The 22,296-nt window shown below is 50.6% G+C and overlaps 1 protein-coding gene across 1 annotated transcript; it reads left to right on the top strand.

Moving 5' to 3' along the window:
- Nucleotides 1-4,086: 4,086 nt before the first annotated feature.
- F2 (coagulation factor II, thrombin) lies at nucleotides 4,087-21,739 on the top strand. Its single transcript, XM_066362038.1, has 14 exons — nucleotides 4,087-4,245; nucleotides 4,585-4,748; nucleotides 5,359-5,383; nucleotides 5,600-5,650; nucleotides 7,018-7,123; nucleotides 7,593-7,729; nucleotides 10,322-10,636; nucleotides 10,960-11,094; nucleotides 11,172-11,298; nucleotides 11,826-11,993; nucleotides 12,514-12,687; nucleotides 12,929-13,110; nucleotides 21,255-21,325; nucleotides 21,477-21,739. Exons 1-14 carry the CDS (start codon nucleotides 4,167-4,169, stop codon nucleotides 21,618-21,620), a joined length of 1,878 nt encoding a protein of 625 aa, XP_066218135.1. The 5' UTR covers nucleotides 4,087-4,166; the 3' UTR covers nucleotides 21,621-21,739.
- Nucleotides 21,740-22,296: the final 557 nt, after the last annotated feature.

Here is a 22,296-nt window from a genome sequence, read left to right as displayed (position 1 = left end):
CTGTCTGTGCATGAACTTGGCAAGGCTGCAACTCCCAATAAGCAGCAGCAAAGAGGCCAGAATGATCTTATTTAAGTTCTTCAACAACAGCCTTGTGAGGCGAATATTGTTATATTTCAGATTTTGCAGATGGAGAGGCCAGGGACTGAACTCCTGGCTAGTATTCTCTTCCATGCTGTGGTGTGGGTCTGTTGGGCTTGGGGAGGGTTGTTGTTTTTTTTTAATTTATTTATTTATTCATTTTAGAGAGGAGAGAGGGGGGAGAGAGAGAGAGAGAGAAAGAGAGAGAAGGGGGAAGAGCAGGAAGCATCAACTCCCATATGTGCCTTGACCAGGCAAGCCAGGGTTTTGAACCGGCAACCTCAGTGTTTCCAGGTTGACGCTTTATCCACTGCGCCACCACAGGTCAGACCGGGGAGGGTTTTTTTGTTTGTTTTTGTGACAGAGACAGAGAAAGAGAGGAGGGGACAGATTAGGGACAGACAGGAAGGGAGAGGTGAGAAGCATCAATTCTTTGTTGCAGCTCCTTAGTTGTTCATTGTTTGCTTCCTCATATGTGCCTTGAATGCGGGGCTACAGCAGACTGAATGACCCCTTGCTCAAGCCAATGACCTTGGGCTCAAACTGGTGAGCCTTGCTCAAACCAGATGAGCCTGTGCTCAAGCTGGCGACCTTAGGGTTTTGAACCTGGGTCCTCTGCGTCCCAGTCCGACGCTCTATCCACTGCGCCACCGCCTGGTCAGGCAGGAATGGGGAGTTCTGACAGCAAGGAAACAGTAGGGTAGCTCCTCTCGGAACCCTCAGTGGAGAGGTGCCATGTGTCATGTGTTTTGTCCTCCCGCTAACACTTCACCCAACCTTTTGTCTCTTCTCTTCAGGTCCTTCAGCACTGGCTCAACCTGGTCCTCAGAAAAAGGACACCTGCCTCCAGGCAGGAAGGATGAAGCCCACCTCTCTTCTCTCTACTTTTCAGTTGCCTTCCCCCTTCCCTTACTTAATATGGAATTTTAAAAGAAATTAGTGAGGCCCTGGCTGGTTAGCCCAGTTGGTTAGAGCATTTTCCTGAAACACCAAGGATGTGGGTTCCATCACCAGTCAGGAAGCAACATGCAGGAAGCAACCGATGAACGCACAACTAAGTGGAACACAAATGAATGCTTCCTCCCTCTCTCCCCACCTTCCTCTCTCTAAAATTAATCAATAATAATAATAAAGAAATTAGTGAGATAAGATTTTTTTCTCCATTCCTCTAAGAAAAGAGTAGGCTCAGTATCATAAGTAACAGGAGTCAAGTTAAAGCCACGCTGAGATGCCTGCAGCTCCGTCAGAATGGTTCGTGTGAAGTGAATGGACAGTGTGAAGAGCTGGTGAGGATGTGAGCGAGACAGGAACTGGCAAACATAACTCAGTACAACCACACAGAAAAGTCACTTATCACAGCAACTTACAGACAACATACGCCTGTCTTATGACCCAGCAAATCCACTCCTGGGCCTGTACCCAACAGAAATAAATACTTATCTACACCAAAAGACTTGTACAAGAATATTCATAACATTAGTCATAATATTCAAAAACTGGAAGCTAGTCCAAATGCCCATCAACAGATGAATGGATGAACAAAATGCTATCTTCACACAATGAAAGACTACACAGCTTTAAAAGAAATGATTGCCCTGACCAGGTAGCTTCGTTGGTTAGAGCAGTAGTCCCCAACCCCCGGGGCCGTGGACCGGCACTGGTCCGTGGGCCATTTGGTACCGGCCCTCAGAGAAAGAATAAATAACTTATATTATTTTCATTTTATTTATATTTAAGTCTTAACGATGTTTTATTTTTTAAAAATGACCAGATTCCCTCTGTTACATCTCTCTAAGACTCACTCTTGATGCTTGTCTCGGTCATGTGATACATTATCCATCCCACCCTAAAGGCCGGTCTGTGAAAATGTTTTCTGACATTAAACCAGTCCATGGCCCAAAAAAGGTTGGGGACCGCTGGGTTAGAGTGTGTACCGACACTCCAAGGTTGTGGGTCTGATCCCTGGTCAGGGCACATACAAGAATCAACTAATGGGCCTGACCTGTGGTGGCGCAGTGGGTAAAGAGTTGTCCTGAAACACTGAGGTCGCTGGTTCGAAACCGTGCACTTGCCTGGTCAAGGCACATATGGAAGCTGATGCTTCCTGCTCCTCCCCCCTTCTCTCTCTCTCTCCTCTCTAAAATGAGTAAATTTGGCCCTGGCCGGTTGGCTCAGCGGTAGAACGTTGGCCTGGTGTGCAGAAGTCCCGGGTTTGATTCCTGGCCAGGGCACACAGGAGAAGCGCCCATCTGCTTCTCCACCCCTCCCCCTCTCCTTCTTCTCTGTCTCTCTCTTCCCCTCCTGCAGCGAGGCTCCATTGGAGCAAAGATGGCCTGGGCGCTGGGGATGGCTCTGTGGCCTCTGCCTCAGGCGCTAGAATGGCTCTGGATGCAACAGAGAGATGCCCCAGAGGGGCAGAACATCGCTCCCTGGTGGGCATGCCGGGTGGATCCCGGTCGGGCGCATGCGGGAGTCTGACTGCCTCCCCGTTTCCAGCTTTGGAAAAATGAAAAAAAAAAAAAAAAAAAGGAAAAAAAATTAAAATGAATAAATTTTAAAAAATTTAAGAATCAACTAAGGAATGCATAAATAAATGGAACAACAAATTGATGTTTTCTTTCCTTTTTTTTTCTGTAAGTCAACAAATACAAAACTTACTTTTTAAAAGAAATGATTGCTGATACACACATAGATGAATCTCAGAAGCATACTGAGAGAAGCCAGACACAGGTATGCGCTGCACGTTTCCATTGAGATGAAGTTCAAAAATAGACACAAAGGATGTCAGATGGGGCCGGAAATGTTCTCTCTCTTCATTTGATGGTGGTTCCATGGATGTATGGGTAAAAACTTGAGTTAAACACTTAGGATATGTCTTAACATTACTGTATATAGGTTAAACCTCAATTGAAATATATGTAGAGAGAAAATAGGAATGTATAATATAAGCATATATAAATATAAATGTAGGAACTGGGCCACGCAGGAATTAAGCTGACTCGTGGGAGTCCTGGTCCCCAGTTCTCAGCCAATCCTCTCTCTCCCCTGCTCTGCACCAGCCCCTTCCTGTGGTCTTCCCAGACAGCATATGACCGCAGTCCAGACCCTGGAAGGTCAGGCTGGGAGGGCAGGGCAAGAACCTGTGTTCCCTGTGTTTCTGCTCTTTGTCCCTCTGTCCTAATTAGACTGGGGATTAATATTTACCTTGTATACTACAAACAGGAAACGGAGGAGGGCGGGGAGCAGGGCTGGGCGAGGGGCCGCCAGAACCACCAGGTGCTCTGTTCTGGCCCGGGCCCACAGACAGGCAGGGGCAGAGGGAGGGGCCCTGCATCGCAGACCCAGGGATTTGGGCTGTCCCTGTTCCTAGCTGGGCAGCAGGTCCTGGAAGATGATAGGAGATAGAGCAGAGGCCCAAGAGGCCCTGGCCCTGGCTCCGCCTCCCCGGCAACCACTATACACAAACACATGCCCACAGCTCCCCAGATGGGCAAGAGAGGAAATGGGACCCTCTAGCAGTGGCTGAGAGGCAGGGGCAAATGTTGGCTGTTCCTGCCCTCAGTGTATCCCGGGGCAAGGTGGATAGCACTCATCTAACCACACCCTTGTCTCCCTTCTTCTTATGGTTACACAAAGCTCCCTATTGGTTTACATCCGTACATCTACTGATTATTAAGTACTTACTATATTTCATGGGATTTATGTTCATAATCTCCTTTAGTCCTCACATCCAGGTACTATTCCCATTGTACAGATGAGGAAACTGAGGCACACAGAGATTAGAGCCAACATCACTATCCTTTAGGATTGGTAGGAGCCTCAGGAAAACCTTGTGGTCCTGCTGGCCCACGTTGGCCCGTGTCTCAGGGAAGGAGGGGCTGGATGATGGTGGCTACCCTGGTCTTTCCTTTGGAGTCCCAGCCCCCGGAGGACCTGTCCTCCCAGATGGTGGGGTGGACTATCTATTCATTTGTCCTCACGCCCCTGACCTGCTGACCTCCTCCTTTCAGCTGATTTCTTCATGTTAGTTTAACATTAACCAAGAGGGGTCAGGAAGAACCCTGAGTCCCAGGAGCCGACACACTATGGCGCGCGTCCGAGGGCCGTGGCCACCCGGCTGCCTGGCCTTGGTTGCCCTGTTCAGTCTTGTGCACAGCCAGCATGGTAAGGGGGGCTGGGAAGCTGGGGGTGGCTGGCAGACGAACCCATGTGCTGGGGTCCTCTTGCTTGACAGAGAACACAGAGCCAGCCTCCAGGTGGGCCTCGGCCAGCGGTATCCCGCTTAGGGAAGGAGTCCAGTGCTCAGGGCTGGACAGGTGGTGACTGCTTCTCGCTTGCAACATGGGGAGCAGGCTGGCTCTGGGGTGACCAGTGAGAGGAGGGGAGCTAGTGGGCTACCGTTAGCCTGTCGGGTCTGCCGCCATCCCGGGCACCCCCTGCCCCTACAATGGCCAAGACAGCCCGGCGTTCTCAGGCCACCGTCCCACGCCCCTCCACCCGCAGTGTTCCTGGCCCCTCAGCAAGCGCTGTCGCTGCTCCCGAGGGTCCGGCGCGCCAACAGCGGCTTCCTGGAGGAGCTGCGCAAGGGCAACCTGGAGCGCGAGTGCCTGGAGGAGCAGTGCAGCTACGAGGAGGCCTTCGAGGCCCTGGAGTCCTCCGCGGACACGGTGAGGGCAGGCCTCCCCTCGCCGGACCCTGGGACCGCGCGTGTCGGGGGCCAGGACTCTCCAGGTCTCACCGCTGGGCCCGCTCCACTGAGCAGCCTTGATGAGCAAACTTGCTTTTCCTGGAGGTCCTAATGCCTGGTTTTCCTGGAGGTCCTAATGCCTGGTTTTCCTGGAGGTCCTAATGCCTGGTCCCAGGACCTGCCCAGGCTCCAGAACATCCAGGGGGGTGGACTCCCAGTGTTCAAACACGTGACTATACTGGGGTCTCTGGAGCCCCTGGGCTGCAGCTTTTCTGCTAACTCTGTGGCACCCTTAGGGGTGGGGCTCTGGTGAGGTGGGAGCCCTGGCCACCTTTTCCTGCCTGGGGGCTCTGTCTGGGCCGCACACCCAGTCTACCCACCCAGGGAATCCCTTTCAGTCTTAGTTTGGGGTTAGGGAGTTCCCCTCTCCTCAAATACCCTCCTCCTCAGTGAGCTGGGCTTTTGGTAAAAGGAGAGAGCCTGCCCCTGTGTGGCCAGGGAAAAGGAGAGAGGAAGAGACAGAACATTTACTAAGAAACACAACGAAACAGGGTCCTGCCACCGCCTCACACTCAGCCCTTGTTTTGCAGGATGTGTTCTGGGCCAAGTACACAGGTGAGCGCTGGGAAGGTCCTGTCAGGACGGGAGTCCTGGGGACCCATCAGAGACTCTTCTGCTCTAGGGAACCTGGGCCAACAATCCCTCCAGCCCCCACCCATGCCTCTTTCTTTCCATCTGTCTATCTCTCCGTTTCTGAACACTGAGCCACTCTTTACTTGAGACCATCCTGTTCCTACCCTAATCCCAAAGGTGTTTCTGGGTCTTTTCCAGCTTGTGAGTCATTGAGGAAATCTCGAGACAAGCTCGTTGAATGCCTGGAAGGTGAGGAGCTGTCGTGGGGGTGGGGAGACAGGTTAGGAGGGGGACAGCCTGGGAGAAGAGCAGAGTAGGGATAGGTGAGTAGGTGGAAGCCGCTAGCATCTGACACTGCCTTTATGTTCTTGTGGTCAAGGATGTCTCTTTACACCCGGCTCTGTGCCTGGCAGTCAATGAGGTGTTTAGTGTTGGAGGAACAAATGAATAAATGGATAATGAATTAATGTTTAAGGCCACACTCTCATCCAGGCTCCTGTCCATGTCCATCTTCTCCATGTCCCCAGGACAGAGCTCCGATGATGTCACATTCATTCTTCAAAACCTTGAGCGGTTCCCCATCGCTTCCACAGTAAAGCACCAGCTTCTTAGCCTGATGAACTTTGCAGGTTCTAGCCTTCACCTCCCTGTCTAGCCTTATCTCCCACTGCACCAACCATGAACCCAGACCTCCAGCTGCATGTCTTGAAACATGCCAAGATGGTTCAACTTCCTGGCCCTTGCTTACATTGTTGTCTTCCCCTGGAGCAGCCATTACAACCTACTGAAAACCTCCCTATCCTTCAAGGATTGGTGTAAATGCCAACACCTCGGTGAGCCTTTTGAATACACTATTAGTGTGACAATAGACCCCATAGCATGGAACTCTTTAATTATTGGCCATAATTTCATTTGTTAAGTAATAGACATTTCACTAAGCTCCTTCTATGTGCCAGGCACTGTGTTGAGCAATGGGGGTTTTAAGAGAAGCAAGGAACTCACAATTTCATTGGAAAACACACACACAAAACATCAAAGTGATTGCTGGAAAAGTTCTGTTCTAGGTGCCAAGAGAAATGTCAGAAGGAACCTTTAGTTTGCTGACAGTATCAGGAACAGCTTCCTAGAAGAAGTAGCATTTTACCTGGCTTTGTGGGATGCACTGCTGAACAAACAAGAGAGTATTCCAAGGCAAAGGAATGGCCTTGTGGGTATGTGCAAAGGCCCTGAGGCATGTGGTGCTAAGATAACAGGACAGGTAGACCAGAGCCCGATTAGGCCTTGTTTACTTTTTCATCCTGCAGCCTGTGAGGAGCCACTGAATATAAATTCCATGAGGGCAGGGAGCTGCCTTGACTAGGACTGTCTTATTCATCACTGTGTTCTTAGTTCCTGGCATAGTGCCTGTGCAGAGGGTTGTCACATGGTGGGCACTCGGTAAATATTTGGTGACCACGTTAAATGGAATGGAGAACTGCTGAGTGCGGAGGAGGTGCTGAGTAAATTCAAGTTAAGGGTCCTGAGCCAGAAGGAGCTTGGAGGGGGTGGATAGAGCTTTGCTAAGAAAGGCGGGGTGGGGGACTAATCCTCAGGGTATGAAAGCTGGGTCTCTGCAGGTAACTGTGCCGAAGGTCTGGGTATGAACTACCGGGGAAATGTGAGCCTAACCCAGTCGGGCATCGAGTGCCAGCTATGGAGGAGTCGCTACCCACATAAGCCTGAGTGAGTGATGGGCAGGCCTGTTTGCCAGCGGTCTGAGAATGGGGGGTGTAAGGCCAGGTGCCGTGGCCATGCAGATTCACATTGAGTTCTGGCAGACGGTAAAGGAACTGTGGAGCCGGAGAATGGTGGGTCATTCTAGTTTATTGGACGCTCGCAAAGACAGGCAAGCCAAAAGAAGAAAGAAAAAGAAAAAATACAAAGAGAAAGGAAAACCTGCTTTTTGCAGTGGAGGGCAAAGAACCAGGAAATTAACAGTACCTGTCAGTGGCAGGGCACGATCCAATCCCATCGCCCCGAGGGGAAGTCTTACATCCTTACACTAGTGCTGTCACGTGCTCCTGCGCTAATTGCACAGTGGGCTTGCAGCCTGTAAACCTGGGAGCAAGACTAACACTTCTGCTTCCCCACATTGGGCAAGGAGAAACGGGTGGGGGGGCGCTGCCTCCTGCTGAGCAATTTTTTTTTCCAGAATCAACTCCACCACCCACCCTGGGGCCGACCTACAGGAGAACTTCTGCCGCAACCCAGATGGCAGCACCAACGGGCCCTGGTGCTACACTTCGTCCCCCACCGTGCGGAGGGAGGAGTGCAGCGTCCCTGTGTGTGGTGAGCTACGAGCATTCATGCTGGTGGTCGAGACCCGGCAGATTCACACTGAATTCAGGCAGACAGTAGAGGAACTGCGGAGCAGGAAAGCAACAGAGCTTGCAGAGATGGGCGAGTGGATACCAAAGAAAACTGCTTTTCTTTTTTTTTTTTTTAGTAAGAGAGAGAGAACAGACAGGAAAGGAGAGAGATGGGAAACATCAATTCTTCACTGTGGCACCTTAATTGTTCATTGACTCTTCACGTGTGCCTTGGGGGGGGGCTCCAATTGAACCAGTGACCCTTGCTCAAGCCAGTGACCTTGGGGTCATATCTATGATCCCACGCTCAAGCCGGCAGCCCGGCAGTCATCCACTCTACCCACTGTGCCACTGCCTGGTCAGGTGAAAACTGCTTTTTGCAATGGAGGGCAAGGGATCAGGAACGCCACCCCTGCTGATGGCGGTGGTGGCTGTGGGAATCAGGAAACTTTTTATAGAGACACACACACGTGGCTTCCTGCTACATGCTCACGCACTAATCGTGCAAAGGGCTTGCAGCCAGGAAATTAGCGAGCAAACCGAACACAGCTGTTTTCCCTACAATGGCCAAGGCCAAGGGTCTCCATGGGGCCAGGCAGCCTGGACAGGAACTAAGATCTTGACACCCTTCAAGCAGGGGTTAGTCATTTACAACATATTGGGGCCTGTTGGTCAGGAAAGTCAGGAGAGCAGAGAGTTGGCTTCTAGCCTCCTCCCTCCCTCCCATCTCCACTTTCTTATGATCCAGGCTATGGTCATTTCAGACATACTTTCCTCCCCTTGAGGGACTCCCCTCTCTAGTAAGCTGTCCCTAACTACTTCAGGCCACGAGCTTTTTTCTTTTTTTTTTTTTTTTTTGTATTTTTCTGAAGTTGGAAACGGGGAGGCAGTTAGACTCCCGCATGCGCCTGACCGGGAATCCACCCAGCATGCCCACCAGGGGGCGATGCTCTGCCCATCTGGGGCGTTGCTCTGTCGCATCCAGAGCCATTCTAGAGCCTGAGGCAGAGGCCACAGAGCCATCCTCAGCGCCCGGGCCAACTTTGCTCCAATGGAGCCTTGGCTGCGGGAGGGGAAGAGAGAGACAGAGAGGAAGGAGAGGGGGAGGGGTGGAGAAGCAGATGGGCACTTCTCCTGTGTGCCCTGGCCGGGAATCAAACCTGGGACTCCCGCACGCCAGGCCGACGCTCTACCACTGAGCCAACTGGCCAGGGCCTAACGAGCTCTTTTCTGAGCACCACAGAGCAAACCTCGTCCAGTCCAGCCCTGCATGATTCCGTCATTGTTATTTCCCGTATGTCAGTGAGCTATCGCCACAATAATGCTGCAAACCCCACAAAGCCACAAACAACCCCAAAAGCTCAAGGGCATATACCAATAAGCATTTATTTCTTATGTGTCTGACGATCAGCTGGGGTGTGGCACTGCTCATGCATCTGTGGGGTCCATGACACAACCCAGGCTTGGCTGGTGGCTTTGCTGCAAACGAAGGGTGCAGGCGAGCTCGGCTCCTGTGTGGTTTGGGTCTGGGTCTGCTCCACACTCCACACAGACTCGTGCTGGGGCTGAGGCTGAAAGCCATCATCTTCCCATGGTGATGGCAGAAGTATAAAACAGGGAGCAGAAATACATGTCTTCAGGCCTAGGCCTAGAACCAGCAGTCAGTTCTGCCCAAGTTCCACTGGCCAGAGCAACCACAGGGGCAAGGTCAAGAGGTGGAGAGAGCCTGCTGAGACTGACCTACTGCCCTGTGTAGACATCCTTAGTTAGCCCACCCATGTTTCTTGCTCTGTCCCTATGAATTCACAGAATCCTTCTTTAAAAACTCCAGGCAGGCCCTGGCCGGTTGGCTCAGTGGTAGAGCGTCGGCCTGGTGTGCAGAGGTCCCGGGTTCGATTCCCGGCCAGGGCACACAGGAGAAGTGCCCATCTGCTTCTCCACCCCTCCCCCTCTCCTTCCTCTCTGTCTCTCTCTTCCCCTCCTGCAGCGAGGCTCCATTGGAGCAAAGATGGGCCGGGTGCTGGGGGATGGCTCCTTGGCCTCTGCCCCAGGCGCTGGAGTGGCTCTGGTTGCAGCAGAGTGACGCCCCGGAGGGGCAAAGCATCGCCCCCTGGTGGGCAGAGTGGTCGCCCCCTGGTGGGCGTGCCGGGTGGATCCCGGTTGGGCGCATGGGGCATGGGGGAGACTATCTGATTGTCTCTCCCCGTTTCCAGCTTCAGAAAAATACAAAAAACAACAACAACAACAAACAAACAAATAAAAACTCCAGGCAGTCACTACCAATAGATTACAGATAGCCCTGTATTGGATTAGAGGAGGTGACACCTGGTTACTATCTCTGGCTTGTGATGCATGATACACTTATGGAGGTTATTTTGTTTAACTCTGCCAACCACCCTGCAGGAACAGCATTAGCCACCCCTTTCAGAGGCATGCAAACTGAGGCTCAGCGAACTTGTTGCCTGAGGTCACGCAGGAAGAAGGCTGCAAGGCAGGGATTCAGCTCCTGACTGGCTCCATGTGGTCCACATGGGGTCCCAACACTTTGCTCCCTTGCCTCCTCACCCACCAGGCCAAGGGGGCGTCACTGTGGAGCTGACCCCACGTTCCAAAGGCTCCACGGTGAATCTGTCACCTCCATCAGCCGACTGTGTCCCTGAGCGTGGCCGGTATTACCAGGGTCGCCTGGCAGTGACCTCATTTGGGTCGCCCTGCCTGGCCTGGGCCAGCGAGCAGGCCAAGGCCCTGAGCAAGGACCAGGACTTCAGCCCGGATGTGCAGCTGGTGCAGAACTTCTGTCGCAACCCAGATGGGGATGAGGAGGGCGCCTGGTGCTACGTGGGCGGGAGGCCCGGCGATTTCGAGTACTGTGACCTGGACTATTGTGGTGAGCGGGCAGGGCTGGGGGCCTGAGACAGGGGACAAAGCCTGGAGGGAGTAACAAGCACAGCGCTCCCTAATCTAAGGGTTACTGCCGCGTGTGCAGGTGAGCTCGCTCATTACAGCCTCCGTTACCCAGGTGGGAATAGGTTTTATTCCTGTTTCACAGCTGAGTACAGCGAGGCCCGGGAGGTTAAGTTGCCTAGTTACCTGGGTGCGTTTGAACTCAACCTCTACACCCACTGCCTCCAAGGCCCGAGGCCTGGGGAAGTCCAGGGGTGTGGGTGAGGAGTGGTTGGTCCAATCCCAGCCCTGCCTGGGTCCCTGCAGAGGAGCCGGTGGAGGAGGTGACAGGCGACGGGCAGGGCGAGGACCTGGGTGAGGACGCAGCCATCGAGGGGCGCACCATCACCGAGGAGTTCCAGCCCTTCTTCAACCAGAAGACCTTCGGCGCTGGGGAGGCGGGTGAGGCGGCCGACAGCTGCGGGCGGGGCCTCGGGCGGGGCCTGCGCAGGGCCCCTCCCTGACCGCTTGCTCCGCAGACTGTGGGCTGCGACCTCTGTTTGAGAAGAAGTTGCTGGAGGACAGGACGGAGAAGGAGCTTCTGGAGTCCTACATCGAGGGGCGCATCGTGGAGGGTTGGGACGCCGAGAAGGGCCTGGCACCCTGGTACGTCCCTCACCCCAGCTACCTCCCTCACCCCAGCTACCTGCACTGGGCTGGAGCTCTCAGCCCTGGGAGACTTCTGCTCACAGGCCTAGGCTTCCCTGATGATGACAGCCAAGCACCTGGGCCTCATCGAATCCTCACAACAGCCCTCTGAGATTGGGTGTATTACTTCTCATACGCAGAAGTCCCAGCTGAGGTTCAGGGACTGTGAGTGACTTGCATAAGTGATGCTGCTAATGGACAGCTGTGGGGTCAGTAGAACTGGGTTCACCTCCGCAGCAGGACTGGACCCCGGAGCTGGGCTAAGCTGGACAGCTCTGGCCTGGAACAGGCTGGGGAGGGCTGCAGAAAGCAGGAGGCAGTGTCTCACTGTCACATGGATGCCCCCGTCCCCAAAGGTGGCCAGGTCAGGCTGGGGTCTGAGCCCAGCAGGCAGTTCTGTCCAGTTCTAAAAAACGAGACTTTGTGCTTCCAGGGCCAGTGCAGGGGCAGCTGCCAGCTCTAATGCCTCCCGTTCTCCCTCCCAGGCAGGTGATGCTTTTCCGGAAGAGTCCCCAGGAGCTGCTGTGCGGAGCCAGCCTCATCAGTGACCGCTGGGTCCTCACTGCTGCCCACTGCCTCCTGTACCCACCGTGGGACAAGAACTACACGGAGAATGAACTTCTGGTGCGCATTGGCAAGCATTCCCGCACCAGGTACAGAACCAGGGCCCCCGGGTATCCGGAAGGGTCTCAGTCCTTGAGAGTGAGGATGAGGGGCTCTGGTGCTCGGGGCGTGTGGGACGCGTCTGTACACCCCCCACAGTGGAAACCCCAGCAGTCTCTGCTGCAGGGTCCATTTGGCCATGTCCAGACCTAGACTTGGAGCTGCAGTCAGTGAATCTAAGACTTTGCAGAGAGCCAAATCCTTGCCTGTCCCTAGCTCCCCTCCAGACACCAGGACATGGCCGACGTGTGACTTCTGAAAAGAGGCTCTTTGTACCAGAGCCTACAGCTTGCGTTCCACCCCCATCTGCCCAGGCTGTTTGACTCCAAAGCCCCTTGCAGCTTCAGGCCAGGAAGAAACCTCCAGGGAGCTGCCAGGTGCCATCTGACTGGTGGCTCATTGGTTCCCCCTGAGTCCCAGATCGTGAGGGTGGGCATCCCTTCCTCAGGAGTCTGCTGCCTTTCACTGAGTGGCTTATGGCTTCTCCATCTCCCTCTGGGGTCTGCGCAGGTATGAGCGAGGCATTGAGAAGATCTCCATGCTGGAAAGGATCTTCATCCACCCCCGGTACAACTGGAGGGACTCCCTGGACCGCGACATCGCCCTCCTGAAGCTCAAGAAGCCCGTCGCCTTCAGTGACTACATCCAGCCTGTGTGCCTGCCCGACAAGCAGACGGCAGTCAGGTGGGGCAGCCAGGGGGCCGGGGGCCGGGGGCCGGGGAGTCTGGGCTGGTGTCTGGGCCTGCCTGCCCTTGTGGAGGTCTTGCAGAAGGTCCTTCCCTCTGCCAGGCCTCAGTTTCTCAGAGCAAACCCCAGAGCTCTTGCTGCACTGCTGTTTGCAGTTCAGGACTCTTAAGTGATGGTGCCGGGGCCAGAGGCTCCTGGAGGGGTCGGTTCTCAGCAGGTCCACCTCCCTTCCCCAAAGGTTGCTCCAGGCTGGATACAAAGGGCGGGTGACCGGCTGGGGCAACCTGAAGGAGACGTGGACATCCAAGGCCACCGAGGTGCAGCCCAGCGTCCTACAGGTGGTGAACGTGCCCATCGTGGAACGCCCTGTCTGCAAGGCCTCCACCCGCATCCGCATCACTGACAACATGTTCTGTGCTGGCAAGTCCCTGAGTGCGGCCTGGCGGGAGGGGACGGAGGGTTGGGGAAATGGAGACATGCTAAGAGCACAGACCAGTTCAAGTCCTGGCTCCAGTCTCTGAAAGGCCATGTGACCTGGGGCAACGTTGCTCAACCTCTAGGAGGCTCAGTTTCTTCCTCTATAACAGGGGTCAGGAACTTATGGCTCACGAGCCAGATGTGGCTCTTTTTTTCTTTTTTGTATTTTTCTGAAGCTGGAAACAGGGAGAGACAGTCAGACAGACTCCCGCATGCGCCCGACCGGGATCCACCCGGCACGCCCACCAGGGGGTGACGCTCTGCCCATCAGGGGGCAATGCTCTGCCCCTCCGGGGCATCGCTCTGCTGCGACCAGAGTCACTCTCGCGCCTGGGGCAGGGGCCAAGGAGCCATCCCCAGCGCCCGGGCCATCTTTGCTCCAATGGAGCCTTGACTGCGGGAGGGGAAGAGAGAGACAGAGAGGAAGGAGGGGGGGGGGTGGAGAAGCAAATGGGCGCTTCTCCTATGTGCCCTGGCCGGGAATCAAACCCGGGTCCCCCGCATGCCAGGCCGACGCTCTACTGCTGAGCCAACCGGCCAGGGCCAGATGTGGCTCTTTTGATGGCTGCATCTGGCTCACAGACAAATCTTTAACAAAAAAAATAACGTTAAAAATATAAAACATTCTCATGTATTACAATCCATTCATTTCCTACCACTCATGTTCATGGTTACAGGTGGCGGGAGCCAATCACAGCTGTCCTCTGGGACAATACCATATTTTTATTGGATAATGCCTAATGTACATGGGTTGTTGTATGGCTCTCACGGAATTACATTTTAAAATATGTGGCGTTCATGGCTCTCTCAGCCAAAAAGGTTTCTGACCCCTGCTCTATAAAATGGAGATAAAGGCCTCTTTCCAGAAGGCTGTGTGAGAACTCAGTGAGGCGCTGTGTACAGCGCTAGGCGTGCTGCTGGTCACTGGTAAGCTGTCGGTACGTGTGAGCCCAGACAGCAGCAGCAAGAGGCCATGCGGGAAGGAAAGGCCATTCATTCAGCCAGTCATTCAACAAATACCTGAGTGCCTACTGGGATCCGTGAAGTATTTCAGGGTATACAACAAGGACCCAAACAGACAATGCCTGTGTCTTCAGAGAGCTTGTTTCTTAGAAAGAGGGAGTATCCGTAAATAAATCTAGAATAGCAATCACGACTAGGAAAAAAAATAAAGCAAAGTAAAGTAAGGGAGAGAGAGATAGGGGCGGGGAGGTAGTCTTCTAAATAGAGTGGCTGGAGAAGGCTGGAGGAGGCCTCTCTGAGGTGACTACAGAGACTGGAAGAAAGGAAGAAGGGAGTCTGTGTAAGGGAAGTGCACTGAAGGCTGAGAGGACAGCAGGTGCAAAGGCCCTGAGGTGGAGGCATGTTTGGTGTGTCTGAGGAAGAGCAGGGAGGCCTGAGTGGCTGTAGTTCAGTAAGCCACAGGAAGGACAGCAGTAGATGAGGGCAGAGGGGTGGACAGGCAGACATGGGTACTTCCCTTAGGGTCTCAAGGACTTTGGCTTTTATTGAGATAACTGATTGGAGGGTTTGGAGCAGGTGAATAAATGGTCTAACTTAATTTAAACATTTTTAAGATTTTAATATAATTTCAGACTTGGAAAAGTTGCAAAAATAATACAGATAATTTCTGTGTACCGTGCTTGCTTCAGCAGCACATATACCAAGGAATTCCTGTATGCCATCAACAGTCTGCCCCCAACCCCGCCTTGTGTGCGCATGCGCACAGCACACTGAGAGGAAATTGACAATATGGCACTTTTTTTTTTTTTTTCTTTTTCATTTTTCTGAAGCTGGAAACGGGGAGAGACAGTCAGACAGACTCCCGCATGCGCCCGACCGGGATCCACCCGGCACGCCCACCATGGGGCGACGCTCTGCCCACCAGGGGGCAATGCTCTGCCCATCCTGGGCGTCGCCATATTGCGACCAGAGCCACTCTAGCGCCTGGGGCAGAGGCCACAGAGCCATCCCCAGCGCCCGGGCCATCTTTGCTCCAATGGAGCCTTGGCTGCGGGAGGGGAAGAGAGAGACAGAGAGGAAAGTGCGGCGGAGGGGTGGAGAAGCAAATGGACGCTTCTCCTGTGTGCCCTGGCCGGGAATCGAACCCGGGTCCTCCGCACGCTAGGCCGACGCTCTACCGCTGAGCCAACCGGCCAGGGCTGGCACTTTTTTTTTTTAACCTATCCATTGAGTATTTCCAAAATAAACAAGAATGTTCTGTTACATAACCATGGTATAATTACTAAGTTAGAAAATTAATAATGACACAATACCATTATCTAATCTGTAGACATTATTCAAATGTGTTCCAATGTCCTACTTGCAAATGTCTTTTACAGCAAAAGACAAAAATGGTTTCTCCTCTGGGATCCAACCCAGGATGACTCACTGTATTTAGTTGTCAATCTTTGTCTTCCATGACTTTGGCCTGTTTGTTGACTACAGGCCAGTGACTCTGTAGACTGGCCCTCCAGTGGGCTCATCTAAGGTTTTGTCGTGATCAGAACCAGGCTAAGGGATGTTGAGTCCTCCGTACGCCCCACGAGGCACGTAATGTCCGTGTGTCTCATAACTTGTGAGATGAACTCTAACCCCTTGGTTAAGGGGGTGCCTGCCTCTGCCAGGTTTCTCACTGTAAAGCTCCGTTTTTTTCATTGTAATTAAGAAATATCTTGTGGGGAGAAACTTTGTTACAGTCTATCCTGTTTCTCATCAAATTGTTCTAACATTGATGGCTGCCACATGGTGATTTTTCTAATTCATTTCTGCATTTATTAGTTACTATCTCATGGTAGCAAAGACCTTTATTTTCTTGCATTCTATCAGTATGGACTCATGGGGGCCTTTATTTTTGAGGGTTATAACTTGTTACTGTCATTATTTATTTTGATGTTCGACTTATCCCAGGTATAGTCCATGGAGTCTCTCTAACCTGGCTCTGTGACTTTTGGAAATGTCCCTGTTATTTTCTGAGGACTTTCTTACTTTTGGCACAGCAAGATGTTACTAGTTCATCCTACTATTTCTCTAGTGGAGAATGGTATTTAGAAACCAAGATCTGGGTGGTAGGTGTGGACATTGCTACTGAAGTGTCACTGTGCTTAGGCCCCATCAGCAGATAGCATTAGAAATGTGTATTACGCACACACCAACATCTATACCTATTTTTCTATCTCTCTAAAACCATGAGTTCAGACTGAAGCCTCTCCTTGCAACCCAACAGGATTAATTTTAAACTTCTCCCTTTCCACATTTATAACTCTTTGTTGACAGTGAGAATCCTGACTCTCATTCTCCATAATATATTTACTTATTTGATCAATACTAGAATACAGTTTCAGAATTAATACATTTATAGCTGCAGAAAAACTATCCTATCTAGAGTTCAGCATTTTTTTCAGTTGTTTCTGTCCTTAGCCTGAGGATATATAATAAAACACTGTATTCAAAAGTAATGGATTAGTTCTCGGCATAGCCTCCCCTAATATCTGTGTTCTTTAAAATACAGGTAGAAGCCCTGGCTGGTTGGCTCAGAGGATAGAGCATTGGGCTGGTGTGCAGACTTCTCGGGTTTGATTCCTGGTCAGGGCACACATGCGAAGCAACTATCTGCTTCTTTTCCCCTCCCTCTCCCCCTTTTCTCTCTCTCATCCCTTCTCACAGCCAGTGGCCCCGGGCGCTGAGGGTAGTTTGGTTGATTTCAGCATCAGCCTCATACAGGGGTTGTAATAGATCCTGGGTGAGGCATATGCAGGAGTCTGTCTCCGCTTCTCTCTCTCTTTCTTCCCCTCTCTCTCCCTCTCTCTCTCTCTCTCTCTCTCTCCATTCCTCTCTCTCTCTCTTTCTCTTTCTTCCCCTCTTCCTCTCTCTCTCCCTCTCTCCCTCTCTCTCTCTCTCTCTCTCACACACACACACACACGTTAGACTCATTTGTTTCTGATTGTACTTAATTTTAGACCCCCTCCCATCTTTGTTATTTTTGTTTACTTTTGGGGTACTAATATGATTCTAAAACTCAATTTTGAAATAGGTATTCAGAGGATTGACACCCCCCTTTCCCTCCTATGCTGTTCCCTCCCCCAACCTTCCACCCCATTCCATCCAGGCCTTGTCCTTAACCTGTCTCAGTAGTTGATGGTTTATTCTTCCTGTGTTTGTTTTTTTTTTTTTTTTTTAAACATTTTATTTATTGATTTTTGAGAGAGAGAGGAGTGAGAGAGAGAGAGAGAGAAGGGGGAGGAGCAGGAAGCATCAACTCCCATATGTGCCTTGACCAGGCAAGCCCAAGGTTTCGAACTGGCGACCTCAGTGTTCCAGGTCGACGCTTTATCCCACTACGCCACCACAGGTCAGGCCCTGTGTTTGTTTTTGCACAAATGAGCAGACACATATATTTTCTTATTTTCTTTTTCTTACACATAGGGCAGCATAGTATAGATATTCTGTACTTTTTTTTCACTTTATGTAGCTTGGAAATTCACTCCATGTTGGTTATAGAGTTATTCCCTGGTCTTTAAAATTCTATTAATTTTTTAATTGATTTCAGTGAAAGAGGAAGCGGGTGAGAGAGAGAGAGAGACAGGAACATCAATCTGGTCCTGTATGTGCCCTGACTGGGGATTGAACCAGCAACCTCTGTGCTTCAGGACAATGCTCCAAGCAACCGAGCTATCTGGCCAGGACTAAAAAGTTGTGTTTTTTTTGTTCTTAACCTATTAGTATATTAGACCTTTATTTGTAATATATATTATATGTTGCAAATATTTTCTCCTACTTTGTTTTGTAAACTTTATAATTTTTTGCCACTCAAAGTTTAAAAAAATTTATTGATTGATTTTAGCAAGAGAGGAAGGGGGGCTGGAGACAAGAATATTGATCTGTTCCTGTATATTCCCTGACTGGGTATCGAACCAGCAGCTTTTGCAGTTCAGGATGACACTCTAGCCAACTAAGCTATCCGGCCAAGGCTAAAGTTTTTTTTATGTAGTCAAATTTATTAACAGAGTTAAAACTTCTTTCATATGCTCAGGTTGTAGAGAAAGTCACATGCTTTTTCATAGTACTTGGTTTCGTTTTTCTACACTTTGATCTCTGTGTCATTTGAACTTTATGCTTGTGGATGATGCAAGGTATGGATTGAATTTATCTTTTTCCCAGTGATTCACCAGCTCTCCGTACCATTTATTAAAAATTCTATCTTTCAGGCCCTGGCTGGTTGGCTCAGTGGTAAAGCGTCGGCCTGACGTGCAGAAATCCCGGGTTCGATTCCTGGCCAGGGCACACAGGAGAATCGCCCATCTGCTTCTCCACCCCTCCCCCTCTCCTTCCTCTCTGTCCCTGTCCCGTCCCCCCCCCCCCCCCCCCCCCCCCCCCCCCCGCAGCCGAGGCTCCATTGGAGCAAGGATGGCCTGGGCACTGGGGATGGCTCCTTGGCCTCTGCCCAGGCACTGGAGTGGCTCTGGTCGGGACAGAGCGACGCCCCCGAGGGGCAGAGCATCGCCCCCTGGTGGGCAGAGCGTCGCCCCTGGTGGGCGTGCCCGGTGGATCCCGGTCAGGCGCATGTGGGAGTCTGTCTGACTGTCTTTCCCCATTTCCAGCTTCAGAAAAAAATACAAAAAAAAAAATTCTATCTTTCAAATCACCTTTGTCATATATTAGATTTCTATATGTACCTACATTTGTTTCTATTCAAAGACATTCTATTTGGTTCTCCTAGTCTACTTTTCATTATATTAAAACACTATCTTGTTTTAATTATAGAGCCTTTTGAGTTGTTTTAACATCTATAGGGCTTTGTTGCCTCTCATAGTTTTTCTTTTCCAGAGTTTTCCTGGAAATTCTTGCTTATTTGTTTTTCCATGTGAACTTTGGTATCAATTTGTCTAGCTCTATAAAAAGGCTTGTCAGTGGATTTGATCCCTGGTCAGGGCACATACAAGAGTCAACCAATGAATGTATAAATAAATGGAACAAATCAATGTTTCTCTCTCCCCCTCTCTGCCTCTGTGTCCCTCTCTCTCTCAAATCAATTTTTTAAAAAGACTTGTCAGTGTTTTTATTGGGATGTTAAATTTAGAAATTAATTTAGAGAAAACTGACATCTTTTTGCCATTGACTTACCGTATTTTTTGCTTCATAAGACACACCTAGAATTTTAAGGAGGAAAATAAGAAAAAAAATATTCTGAACCAAATAGTGTGTTAAAATATTTAATAAAATACTGTCTTTTTCATTCCATAAGACGCACAGGCATTTCTCCTTCCACTTTTTGGGGGAAATAAGTGCGTCTTATGGAGCGAAAAATACAGTATTTTATCCAAGGACAAGAAACGTCTCCCATTCATTCAGGTCTATATTGTACCTCTCTATAGTGATGCAATGCATTATGATTTTTTCTCCTTGGCACCTTATTTTATATATTTGTGGGCTTTTCCTCTCATTTTAAAAATTATTTATTGATTTTAGGGAGAGAGACAGACAGGAATTTGCTGTTCTACTCATTTATGCACTCATTGGCTGATTCTTAAATAGCCCTGACTGGAGATAGAACCCGCAACCTTGGTGTATCAGGGCAACACCATAACCAACTAAGCTAACCCACCAGGGCTGTCCATTTATTTTTTATTTTTGAATTTCTGAGTCAGGGTGTATTGTCATATTCCAAAAACGTGATTGTGGAAATTTAATTCAGTTAGTTTTCTTTTGTTTCACAGTTGTGTTTTGGGGAAATTTTTTTATTAGCTGAGGTGTTTTTATTCTTATTTTTTGTTTCCTACAGGATCTTTTTGTAGGGATCTATTCAGTTTTCATCTATTCACTTTGTAGATTTGGGGTTATTTACAAGGGTTTACCTTTCCATTGCTTTTGCTTCTTTTATATAATAGACAGTTTTCGGCCCTGGCCGGTTGGCTCAGCGGTAGAGCGTCGGCCTGGCATGCAGGAGTCCCGGGTTCGATTCCCGGCCAGGGCACACAGGAGAAGCACCCATCTGCTTCTCCACCCCTCCCCCTCTCCTTCCTCTCTGTCTCTCTCTTCTCCTCCCGCAGCGAGGCTCCATTGGAGCAAAGATGGCCCGGGCGCTGGGGATGGCTCTGAGGCCTCTGCCTCAGGCGCTAGAATGGCTCTGGACGCAACAAAGTGACGCCCCAGAGGGGCAAAGCATCGCCCCCTGGTGGGCGTGCTGGGTGGATCCCAGTTGGGCGCATGCGGGAGTCTGTCTGACTGCCTCCTCGTTTCCAGCTTCGGAAAAATGAAAAAATAAAAATAAAAATAAAAATAAAAATAAAAAATATAATAGACAGTTTTCCATCTTCATCTCCACATAAGATATAGTATCAGGTATGTACAATGAGATGTATTAGGTTGACTTGAGGTTGGAGGGTGCTGTGCATTCTGGTTGTGTTGAAGGTGTGCTCTTTCGTGTAGCTCCTGTCGCTGTCCCTGTTCTGCAGCGTTTGTGAGGCTATGCTGGGGAGGTTGGGAGCAGGGCAGCCACCACTGTCCTCAGCTACCTGGAAGGGTACCAGTTTTTTCACATCCTGTGTCTGCTGGATGGAGAACAGACTGTATGTTGGTGGGCAAAAGCAGAATTAGGCCTGACCTGTGGTGGCACAGTGGATAAAGCGTCGACCTGGAAATGCTGAGGTCGCCGGTTCAAAACCCTGGGCTTGCCTGGTTAAGGCACATATGGGAGTTGATGCTTCCAGCTCCTCACCCATTCTCTCTCTCTGTCTCTCTCTCCTCTTTCTCCCTCTCTGTCTCTCCTCTCTAAAAATGAATAAATAAAATAAAAAAAAATTTTTTAAATAAAAAATAGATTAAAAAAAAAAGCAGAATTAGTTCTGGGTAGAGAGGTACACGGGATGTGATGAGGGGTAAGAGTGGTGAAGTGGTTGGATTTGGGATATATAGTGAGGAGAGAGCTGACAAGATTTGCATAAGAATTGGCGTGGGGGGGCAAGGAAATGGGAAGAGTCAAGGGTGACTAGAAGGGGTCGAGTGGACACTCACCTGCTATGTATGTCTCTCAAAGGGTCTGGGCTGGAGTGTGAACTCTGCTCCTGAGCACGCTCTTCTCTCTCCAGGTTACAAGCCCAACGAGGGGAAACGAGGGGACGCTTGTGAAGGTGACAGCGGAGGACCCTTTGTCATGAAGGTAAGCTAGCTTCTCTAAAGGCCACCAGCTGCGGGGGAGACCTTCTGAAGGGTGGGTAAGGAGGCCCCCAGTGTTCAGAAATAGTTGTCTGATGGGTAACGCTGACACGACCTTGGACTTGACAGTTGGAAACCCCATGTTTCTTCCTCAGAGCCCCTTTAACAACCGCTGGTATCAAATGGGCATCGTCTCGTGGGGTGAAGGCTGTGACAGGGATGGAAAATATGGCTTCTACACACATGTGTTCCGCCTAAAGAAGTGGATACAGAAGGTCATTGATCGATTTGGAGGCTAGGGGCCACCCACATTCTCGGTTCCTCACTGTCAGATCACAGAAACCAATCCAGGGAAAGAATTATTTTTGTGGTTTGTTCCTAAAACTATAGTTCTCAATAAAAGTGACTCTGTCCGCGAGCCTCAGAGCCCCAGTGCTGTTCCCGGGCAGCTCAGACAGCTGTACCACTGCTGGCGAAGGCGAGAGGGGAAACAGACTCATAAATGTACCTTTCCATTTGGTATTTATGTCATGGATAGCCTTATTTTCCCTTCATTTGATCCGTCTATTGCTGTTGCGTGCATTTAATACTCTTAGGGAACTAGGCACTATAGCCTCTGACAAGCATGGCAGTGAGTGTCACCTGGTACGAATGCTAATCAGTTGGTAACTGCCTGGAGGACTGTGTTGACAAGGGCCAGCCCTGAGATCGGAGGGGAAGGTTGAAGCCTGAATGTCTGTCTGCCTTGGGAACATGACGGGAGAGTGAGCACGGATGCCATGTGGTTGCCAGGCTTGATCTAGGGTCTTCAGCTAAGATCTTTAAACTTCCTAGTTTAAAGCTGCAAGGGACCTCAGGTAGGTATTTCCTCTCTTACCACCCCCCTTTTATACCCTTCCCATTTTCATTTTTAATACATCACAGAACAGCCTGACCAGGCAGTGGCACAGTGCATAGAGCATCGGACTGGGATGC

The sequence above is a fragment of the Saccopteryx leptura genome, chromosome 1, assembly GCF_036850995.1.
Source record: "Saccopteryx leptura isolate mSacLep1 chromosome 1, mSacLep1_pri_phased_curated, whole genome shotgun sequence".
NCBI lineage: Eukaryota > Metazoa > Chordata > Mammalia > Chiroptera > Emballonuridae > Saccopteryx > Saccopteryx leptura.
Note: the sequence above shows the minus strand (reverse complement) of the source record. Positions and strands in the feature narration are given on the sequence as shown.